At 38.4% G+C, this 10648-nt stretch overlaps 1 protein-coding gene across 9 annotated transcripts; it reads left to right on the top strand.

Annotated features, from left to right (window-relative positions):
• Nucleotides 1–2: 2 nt before the first annotated feature.
• On the top strand, nt 3–7283 carry LOC113692473 (uncharacterized). Of its 9 annotated transcripts, XR_011815905.1 has the most exons (7): nt 3–1187; nt 2712–3043; nt 3137–3679; nt 3928–4032; nt 4409–4429; nt 4533–4708; nt 4804–7283. XR_011815905.1 is itself a non-coding variant. In XM_072053103.1 (4 exons), the coding sequence occupies exons 1-3, from the start codon at nt 607–609 to the stop codon at nt 3637–3639; spliced, it is 1416 nt and encodes a 471-aa protein (XP_071909204.1). In that variant the 5' UTR covers nt 3–606; the 3' UTR covers nt 3640–3679; nt 3928–4510. The 9 variants fall into 9 exon arrangements, 3 of the variants coding, with proteins under 3 accessions (XP_071909204.1, XP_071909205.1, XP_027066688.1); XR_011815904.1 differs by lacking the exon at nt 4409–4429; XR_011815906.1 differs by lacking the exon at nt 3928–4032.
• The last annotated feature ends 3365 nt before the right edge of the window (nt 7284–10648 follow it).

The following is a 10648-nucleotide window of genomic DNA, read 5'->3' on the forward strand; positions in this document are numbered from 1 at the left end:
GTGGATTGCCTCAAGAGTTGCCGGCTTTTGAGGTTAATTCTGGGATTAGGTTTATAAAACAACAAAAGTCTGATTCAGGCTGTTGAAAAAAGACAAATTGCCTCAGGGTTGAAAGGGTATTGGGTGGTAGTATCCCACTTAGCAGCAGGTCCCCCCTATAGGTACATTTGTCCCACATCGGGGTTGGGGTTGGGTTTGGGTTGGGATATAAGTCCCTGGGATTGCCTCAAGAGTTGCCGGCTTTTGAGGTTAATTCTGGGATTAGGTTTATAAAACAACAAAAGTCTGATTCAGGCTGTTGAAAAAAGTAATGTAAAATGGAGATCCAGAACCAGAAGCAGCATTTATGCTTTAACTTTTGTCTGAAAGATGCCCCTCTTTCTTTTCTCACCATCATCAATTCTCTGTTTTTTTTTTTAGCCGTTTGTACTTTTGGAGCTAATTCTATGATTCTCCGAAAATCCTAAGAATGATTTAATCATTCAGGGTTCACTGTTCCAAGTAAGCGTTGCGTGAAGGACTCTTTTTGTACAACAACAAAGACGCTACTGCCGTAGTCGAATTGGTCAAATTATACATATCCCAAAGGACTCCACTACCTAGAAAATGCTGATCCCATTTTTCTTCTACCACCTAATAACGCTCCGCACACACGCCGCCACCATCCTGTCCCATGCCGCCGCATCGCCACTCTCCTTCTCCGTCAAAGACTTCGGGGCCAGGGGGAACGGCGTCCACTACGACACCCTTCCAATCCAATCCACCATCGACGCCTGCTCCGCCGCCGTCTCGACCTCCCCCCACATCCCATCATGCCACGTGGAGTTCCCGCGGGGGAAGTACTTAACGGCCACTGTACACTTAAAATCCAGCGTGATTTTGCGCATTCACAAGAACGCCACCATATTGGGGGGCACGAAGATCGAAGACTACCCGAGGGAGCAGGAAAGGTGGTACGTGGTGCTGGCGGAGGATGCAGCAGACGTGGGGATCACCGGCGGCGGAGAGATAAACGGACAGGGGTTGAAGTTCGTGAAGAGGTTTGAGAAGAGGAAGAATGTGATGGTGAGCTGGAACGAGACGGGGGCGTGTTTGGGGGACGAGTGCAGGCCAAGATTGGTGGGGTTCATCGGTTGTAGGAACGTCAGAGTGTGGGACGTCAATCTTATCGAGCCCGCTTATTGGTGGTACGTCTACGCGCGTCCCACTTCTCTAACTCTTTTTCAGTTTTCTTCGTCCTTCATTTGCTCCTCATCTTTTATTTGGACATTTGCAACACTTCACTTCAGCTGTAGGCACGCAAGGACCCCCACTTTGGATTGTGATTTCTTTTTGCGAGATTTTTTTTTGGGGGTATAAAACACGCTCTAACTCTTATCTTCTTCTTCTTCTTCTTTTTTTTTTTTTAAAACAAGTACTACATCTTTTTTTTTCTTTTTAAATGTACATATATGAAATTAAAAAAAGAAGTAATCTTTCTAGTATATATTTACTGTCACATTTGGATAAATGATAATTATATATATTTTAAATTTAAAATTTAATTTTTATACATGTATCATTAGTATATTTATTATCATTATATATAAAATTTACTCTTAAAAAAAGTTAAAATGTGTCAAAGAATATTTTCGCGAAAACTCAAAAAAAAGTTTATTCCACCAAAAAATACAATTCAATCAAGGAATCTGTGACATCAATCTCACTGAGCCGGCCTTATATATATATATATATATATATATATAACTTTTTGAAGTTAGGTAATAGGCCAGAATTTCTTTTTTGGCCTCTTTGTCGCTTTACTCTTTAGTATGGAATATGAACTACTCAACCATTGAGCCAAACACCAACAAGGGATTAAATCCCGCTTTAGACTGTAGGTCGGATGTTTGAACCTCACTTATAGTGAAAAAAATTTAAAAGTGGTGTCAAGTTTTCTTTTGATTAATCGAATCTGTATAATTACTTGCCTCTTACGCAGTCTCTTTAGACTTCCCTCAGTGTATGTAAAATAGAATAGATTAGATAAGTACAAAGTACTCCTTTTACTTGGTGGCTACTTATGACCTTTTAGACTGGGGAATGGGATGGAAAAAGGAGAACAGGCAGGTAAAATATAGCTTCAAAATGAAGCATTTTCTCTAGCACAAGAGGCAAAGAGATGCATGCTAATTGTAGATAAGTTATCTGGAGATAATCATCACAGTAAAACTACCACACTAATCAGCCAAGGAGGGTCTTCAACCTTGTCTAGTATGTGATGCATCTTATTCTATACATGTTTCTTTCTTCTTTTTCTCTTTTTATTTTTTTCTAATCGATATGTGATTCACAAAAAAGGTGGATTTTTTAGTTACATTTTGTGCATTGCATGATTAAACACATAATTTGAGAATTTTGTTAATACTTTGAAGTTAGCGCCCATTCTATATATATATAGTCTGACAAACTTGTTCACGGGAGGGATGTCAGTTCTTTATTTATTAAAAACAGTGAAATAAGTAGAAGGTGGAGGGGGATGAGTGCCCGGCCTCCAAGAAATAAAAAGTAGTAAACGAGGAGTTACGACTCTCTCACAAAATGGTATTATATAGTTGTGTGGTGAATGGTAGTTTTTCTTTTTCAATGTATGTATGAAAGAGCATGCATCATTTACTTGAGTGCTGCCGTGTTTGTACATGCAATCTGAAGTACATTTCGTAATGTTGCAGTTTGCACCTTGTCCGCTCGCAAAACACATCAGTGGAAGATGTTACAATATATGGAAACTTCAATTCACCTAACAATGATGGGATTGATATAGAGGATTCCAATAACACATTCATCACAAGATGCAGAATTGATACAGGAGATGATGCTATTTGTCCAAAGTCATCCACAGGACCTGTCTATAACTTTACTGCAACCAACTCCTGGATTCGAACAAAATCTTCAGCAATCAAGCTTGGCAGTGCTAGTTGGTATGATTTCAAGGGATTTTTGTTTGACAATATTACTATTTATCAGTCCCATAGAGGGCTTGGCTTCCAAATAAGAGATGGGGGTAAGACATCATTATCACATGGAAAGTGAATCTTAGCTGTATCTGAGTCGAAATTTAGACTGATAAATGCTGCTGCTTCTCCTTTTGCTGCAGGGAATGTTAGCGACATTAAATTTTCCAATATAAATATCAGCACAAGATATTATGATCCTTTGTGGTGGGGAAGAGCTGAGCCTATTTATGTAACTACCTGCCCGAGAGACTCGACTTCAAAAGAGGGTTCAATCTCCAATTTACAGTTCATTAACATCACGGCAACTTCAGAAAATGGCATCTTTTTATCAGGTTCCAAACATGGAATCTTGAGCAGTTTGAAGTTCATTAACGTAAATCTCACGTACAGAAGACGGACAAGATTTGCGGGTGGTCTGTTCGACTACCGTCCAGGATGTGAAGGACTTGTGAATCACAGCACAGCAGGGCTCATGATGGAACACATAGATGGTTTGGTTGTTCAAAATGTGAACATGAGGTGGTTTGAGGATAACTCAGCCAGGTGGAATAATCCTCTTGAATTCAGGCCTTCTACTGTGAATAACATCTCTTTCCTGAACTTCCATTCAGGTTTCCATTCTGGTGAAGTAGCGACTATCTAGGCTGCAACAATAAGCTTGGAGGCCATATACATCCGACGAGGTGATTAGACGCATAGTTTCTGCTTTATGGTATCGATCAATTTCGATGTACTTTCAGAAATTCACATCACAGACCTGTATACACATTACTAGGGGTTGCATTTCCACAGCAGATACTGAAATGCTTAATAATGCCTAAATGGTTTTCTTTGCCTGTTTTCATACTTGCAGACTGAAAAATGAACGTTCAGAGCTTTCTTGTATACTATGTGATATGCTGAAACTGAATGACTCATTTGGCTTCGTTAGGTGTCATTACTAGATCACATACCCTGATGGTGCGAAGTGAAGTGAAAGAGTGAAATTTCCAGTGCTTATAGATTTTCCACCTAATGTTCAACTACCAAATAATCAGTAAGCTTTTGCAAATCAAAAATATGAGTTGGAATACTCTGACCTATGAACTGGTATTTATATATTAAGAAGTTTTCTTCTGCAAACCAGAAAAGAAAGGTAAAAAGGGAAAGAAATACCTCATAATCTCTATTCTTCATAAAAATGAAAATCAAATGTGTTTCTTACCTCTGAATCACTACCTTTTAGAAGTTTCTGTCTTAAACTCCAGCAGAATAAAATTATTGAAAACACAACAGTCTCATTCTATAGAAGAAAATCCAACATTTATTATCTCATCATCACAAAAGGGAAAAAAAAAAAAAATCATTCCAAGAATCCCCTTGCTACCATTAAGTCACTACCTCAAGTTTTCACTTTGTCTATCTCTTTTCAGACAGTTTCAATATAGAAAAAGGTGTGAAATTCAATCCGACTTTCTATCACTGATTCACCACCACCACCTGCATGGTTGTGTAGTGTTGTATCTCTCTCAAAATCTTCCATACCTTTCATGCTAGTGATAGATCACATCCAAGAATTGAAGAGATATTAGGAAAGGTAAGAGAATTGTCAGCCAGGATCAAGGGAGCTGGATATGTTCCCGATAAGGGGTGTGTTTTACATGATGTTGATGATGAGCAGAGAGAGTTGCTGCTGCTGCTTGGTCACAGTGAAAAACTAGCTTTGGCATTCGGTATAATTGCTATTCCTCAAGGAAAGCCTATTCGGGTTACAAAAAATCTACGGATTTGTGTTGATTGTCATAACTTTGCCAAGTTTGTTTCCCAGGTTTATCGAAGAGAAGCATCTCTGTGGGACGAAGGACGATATGATAATATTGTTGATGGAAAGTGCTCATGTGGAGACTACTGGTGAAGGGTGTAAGATAATCATACAAAAGGTGGATTTTATACCATTTTGTCTCTAGAGTGTATGCTTGGATAATGTAGAGACCCTATGAAATGGTAACAGTTATGTGGGAACCTGGGTAAGCACAGATTTTGTCACCACTCAGCATCAAGAAAAGATACACTTTGATTTGTGGGGCTGGGAGGAGGGAGGATCCATAGTTGCTCAAAAGTTATCTTATGTAATATGTAGTGTTGTTTACCATTGGGAAAGCAGCTATGGGCAAAGAAGATAGAAAAAGCAACTAGGGGCGTGAACTTGTTGCTTTTTAATGACTTTCACGTACATGCTGAAAGAAGTTGGTCGAGGAGTTTCCAAGGACATTTTAACCACTTAAGAGCTGAGGAGGATATCCTGAGAGGGGGTTGACCAGCATAATCTCATAGTTATTGCATCTGATGGTTGTATCATTTCCTGCGGAGGAGTTCCTTGTTCTCCATGAAGCGCAGATACTGATCCTTGACACTGGACCGCATAACATTTCTCTTGAACTATCATATGTGATAAAAAATTAAGATGCAAAGTTTCAATCAACTGTTCTTGGCAGACAACAGCATGAAGACTGTTCATTGTGTGGAGTTGCTGAGACGAATACAAGCCAGCTTTGCATATGCCGGAGGTTGGACTTCTATGGAAGCACCCCTGTTAGCTCAGCTTATTTGAAGTTGAGATGAGCAATTGTTTATATTTTAGCTATAAAGCTTTTCAAGAAGTGATACTTTTGGATTTTTTTTTTTAATAGTTCAATTTCCTTTACTAAGCATTTCTGTTCACCGTGAAAGGCTTAATAAGGATCTACAAATTGTCTCACGTAATATGCTTTAATTTTGTAAACCCCTGCTTTTCAGTTCAGACTTGGCTTGTGGAACATGGAGATTGAAATTTTCCATAAATTTCGAAGCCACATTTCAAGACATTTGAGGTAAGTTTTCTGTTTAGCCTATCTTTTTTTTTTTTTTTTGTCAAGAATTTGCAAATTTAACACCTAAATTAACTGCACGAGAAATACCAAAAGGCAATTGCGACTTTTGGCACCGCACGAAACTTAAATACTAAACTCACACGCCCTCCACAAACGATGTGGGACTCGGGGCGGGGAACAGGTTCTGTTTAGCCTATCTGAACTGGTCAAGTTTAAAGAACTTTTAACAGTTGCAGATATCATGAAAAGAATTTTATATAGGCATAATAAGGTGACGGAATAATAATAATAATAAAAAACAATGAACACATTTCTACTTCAACTTATTCTGTAATCAGGATTTTTTTTTTCTCATGGTTAATTCAAAAGCCAACATTGTACAATTTTTATATAAATGTACATGTAGTTCTACATAAACCGTTCAAAATTATCGTAATAAAACGATCCAATTTTAGTCGTAAATTATGTTCAATAATAAAGGTCGTAATGTAAATTTCAAAGTAAGATTACTTATAAATCTTTTAAGGGACTATCGAATACTTCTTCTTTATTTTTAATTAATCAAGAAAATATTTATTATACTATTTTAGTGCTCTTACCAAAGAAAATTCGACATAAAAAAAAAACAAAATAAAATTCATATTAGAAATTTCAGAAAAATAAAAAGGTAAAAGACTTGAGAGCCACAACGACGCCGTATGGTGTTACCGATATCTGCCCGCTTCAGTCTAAGATCCATCCTAAGGGTACAAAAGTGGATTAGTCACTGAAGAGCTCAGTCTTCGTTCCCAAACGCGACATCGCAGTGGAAAAATGCCGTCCCCGAAACCCTTGGCCACAGCGGCAGGCATGTTGCGGGCGCGATTGAGCCCAGCCCTTCGAACAAGAGGAGGAGACGCCCACGGGCCGAGTCGATGGGCTACACCGGGCCACCAAGAGAGACCCAACGGCTACTTATTCAACCGGACGCCGCCGCCGCCGGGACAGTCTCGTAAATGGGAAGACTGGGAGCTGCCGTGTTACATCACCAGTTTCCTCACTATCGTCATACTCGGCGTCGGGCTTAACGCTAAGCCCGATCTCACTCTCGAGACTTGGGCACACCAGAAAGCCCTAGAACGCCTCGAGCTTGAATCCGCTGCTTCGCAGGAGTCTGATTAATCTGGAGGATGATGATGAAGAAATAGTCATTTTGGGGTTTGGTTCTTCTGTTGATATGTTTTCATGGTGTAGTTGAAAATAAGGGTTTTTGGTTGACTTCTGGAGCTGGGACTCTGGGAGATATGAAATCTTTTGAGATTTTAAATTTACTTTACTGCGTTTTTATTTACTGGAATTTTGACTATGTTAGCCTTATGATCTTGCAATCAGAATATGTTAATTTTACATAAAAGCTTATGTTTTTTGTAATTTAATCATAAGTTTTTGGTTATTGGAATTTAATCTTAGTTATGGTGGTTGATTCACTGAAATGTTAATTTTGGAGTAGCAGTTATTGTGTATCCATAGTTTCAAATATTTATGTGAATTGTATTTCAGTGGCGGTGTTTTGTAGTAAATGCCTTGGAACCTGGTAGAATTAGCATGAAATACCGTGCAAATTTCTGGCTGATGTGGTATTGGACCTTAGGTGGTTCTGTGGATAATTAGGCTTTCCGGTTGCTGCTCTTTTTGGAACCTTGGTTATATTTACTCATCCATTCATAAGGATGTCTTCATACCATAATGGTTAAGGAACTTCCAGACCCCAACTGGATATGTATTTCTTGCGTCTTGATGCAGTTTACTCGAACTTCTGTGGTTCATGTAGGATTTACGGGTGATTGAACCCGTATGTTGGTAACCTTAACTATAGTTGATTAGAAGGTAAGTTTAGATGTTTGTTATCTGTAGTTTAGTTGATGGTCCACTCCTTATGTGGTTTTGCATATAGCATAACAATTTCACCAACATTCACAAGCACTGTAAAGTGGTCTTTTCAAGATAATTGGAATGCTTATACTTTAAGCTCATCTGTTGGAATCCCTGCTGTTTGCTCTTTGAAGAAGAAATGTAAGCGGCTGTCTCCTTTGCTCCCATGCATTTTGTTGAGCACTCTGGAGGAGGTGTCCATACACTTTTTTTGGTTATCTGTTCAGATGTTTGTTTTTCTTCTTTTGGGGATAAAGAAGGAAGTGAGGAGGAGGGGCTTCTGATTTTCACTCAATAAAAATGTGTCTGCTTCCTGCATATATGAAGCAGTATATAGTTCTCTATGTTTCAAGATATTGTTTCATAAACAGAGGCTACTTGGGTTGCTAGAATATTGTTAAATGTTGTTGAACCACGGACACAAACATTTTGTGATTCACTACATTTAGTTGGTCTATTTTGGGAATGGGTTTAACTTGACATTTAGGTCTAAAGTACTTCTGTCTGTTTGATGTGTGGCTCACTGCGATTAATCAGTCTAATGAAGTAATCTGTTTTGGAGGTGCCTATGAAATTGATTTGCAAGAAAACAATGCCACCTTAAACAGAGATCTTAATGAGCTCCAGAAACTTTTGACCAGCTAGCCAACTATTACTTGTGGTAGACTTGGGCCTTGTTTCTTGTAAGGGTTGAATCAAGTATTTCAAACAGTGATGGAGGTGCTACCCATGTTTGATTATTGTTATTGGAGAGTTCTGTTTGTGGTGTATGATGTAAATAAACAAGAATACTTAGATGTGACCTGTACTCTGAGCATGTGGCAGAAGAAAACTAGCGCATTATGGCCTTTTGATCCTTTTCTTTTTAGTTTTTGCAAGCTTGCTAGTTTTTGGAGTTGAGAGGCATGATAGATTTCTTCATCAGCAAGGCAAATAGAAAGTACCTTGACCAATCAGAACGTGTTTTAACATATCAGTTGGCTTATATGCAAACAATGAACTTGACATCATAGCTTCTGAAGCTGGTGTTACCTTCAGTAGGTTCAACTAAAATTTCTCTATGAAGGTGATGATCCTTGAATCTGTGAATTCTGGGCAATCCTTTTTTTGTTTTTATTTTAATCTCCCTTATTCTAGGATGCTTTAAGAGATTGAAGTTTCTCCTGTTACATGAAATTGACGGCATGCTCAGTAGTTCATTCGTGAAGCCTTCATTGAGTACCTTTGAAGCATAAATTGGGATTTGTTGTGGTTTGATACCAAAGTCCACCTGGTTGCTTGTCAAACTTGCTGAACGAGAATATGCAAGTACTTTCAGTTGGTATCCTCAGTGGATGGAAGTAGGTCATTTGGCAAAACATGCTGCGGGAGTAGGAACATGGAAATGATGATCAGATGCTTAGGAGATCGTCTGAGGACAGTACATTCCACCTGCAGCTTCCAAGAATGTGTGGTTTTTCTGGGTTTTTTTTTTTTTTTTTTGGGTCCTTTCCGACAGTTTAATCAATAGTCTGCCAGTAATTCATATGACAAATATTCAGATGCTACCATTGAGTGAGTGACTAACGCCATTAGATGCTTGTGTTCCTGTTGGCCACGCACACTTCCTTTTTTGTCATTTTATGTAATGCCAGAGATGCCTTTCTTCCACCAACATTTCAAACACCCCACTTTCTTCTATTGCTGCTCCCTTTCATTTGCCAGAGGCCGATGGGATGTTTTTGGTGAGTTTTTGAGCGCGCTGAAAGTGAAAGGGGGAAGAGTAGTTTCCAACAACGACAGAGAGCCCAACGGAGGCCTGCCAAAGCTATTAATTGGCAGGCAGTGCGCAGGAGTCAGGACCCATTGGACACAAGTAAGTTTTTTCTGCTTGTGGCGGAAAATGAGTGTTAGACATTGGAATTATATGTACGTCGACTTCATTACATGAGCCCAAAGGCTCACTCAAAGCCAGATTTCGCAAACCAATTAAAAATGATGATCAAATGAGCCCAACTACATCGAAGAGAGAAAGGTTCCGATTAAGGAACAAGACCTGTTCTTCCCTCTGTTGCCGAGTTCCTTGACAATTTAAAGAATCGTTTTTGACTTTGAATCCCTATCTTTCCTCTTTAACATTTTGTAAATCACTTCCATTTCAGTAGCTGAAAGACAGGTGAGAAATAGTACGAGTGTGTTTGGATAGAAAATTATTTAAAATATTACTTGAACTAATTATGGTAACAATTTTCTGTGATGTGATGTGATGCATATGAAATAAAAATATTTTTTGTAAAGATATTCGAAATATGATCTAAAATGAAATAATTTACTATAACACTTTTCATAATGTGGCGTATAGAAGATTTTGGAAAAAAAAAGAAAAGAAAAGAGCTGTTTTAAAGATTAAAAAAAAATCGATTAAGAATTGTAATTGTGATGCAAGTAAAATAATATTTGAAAGAAATAATCAGTTAAGCCACTAACCATTCACTAGCTTAAGGCCCAAAACAAGCCCAAAGCCAGGTTTGATCCGTGCTGTTTCACGGACTGACATTTGACAGATAATCGCGGCACTTGTATTATTTAATAAGAAAAGAAAACAAAAATGAATTTGGACCTAATTGATTCGAGTCCATAGCATGGAGTAGGTGCACGGGGAGGCCGTGAGATAGGACTGGGATTAACGTTCGTCCCATGACTTTTGATCACGGGGACTCAGATCTAAAGCTGCATCATCATGCATTGGAAGCTTTGCCAGCGAATTTGCAATCATATCTTATCATGGTCAACCTTAAAAAAAAAAAAAAGGGTGTTTATCTGTACTTTCGAGCAAACAAATGTGAGCAACAATCTATAAACTAAGGAAGAACTAAGAGTAATAGCTCAAGAAAGAAAGATAAAAGAAAGAGA

The sequence above is a fragment of the Coffea arabica genome, chromosome 6c (genome assembly GCF_036785885.1).
Source record: "Coffea arabica cultivar ET-39 chromosome 6c, Coffea Arabica ET-39 HiFi, whole genome shotgun sequence".
Lineage (NCBI taxonomy): Eukaryota > Viridiplantae > Streptophyta > Magnoliopsida > Gentianales > Rubiaceae > Coffea > Coffea arabica.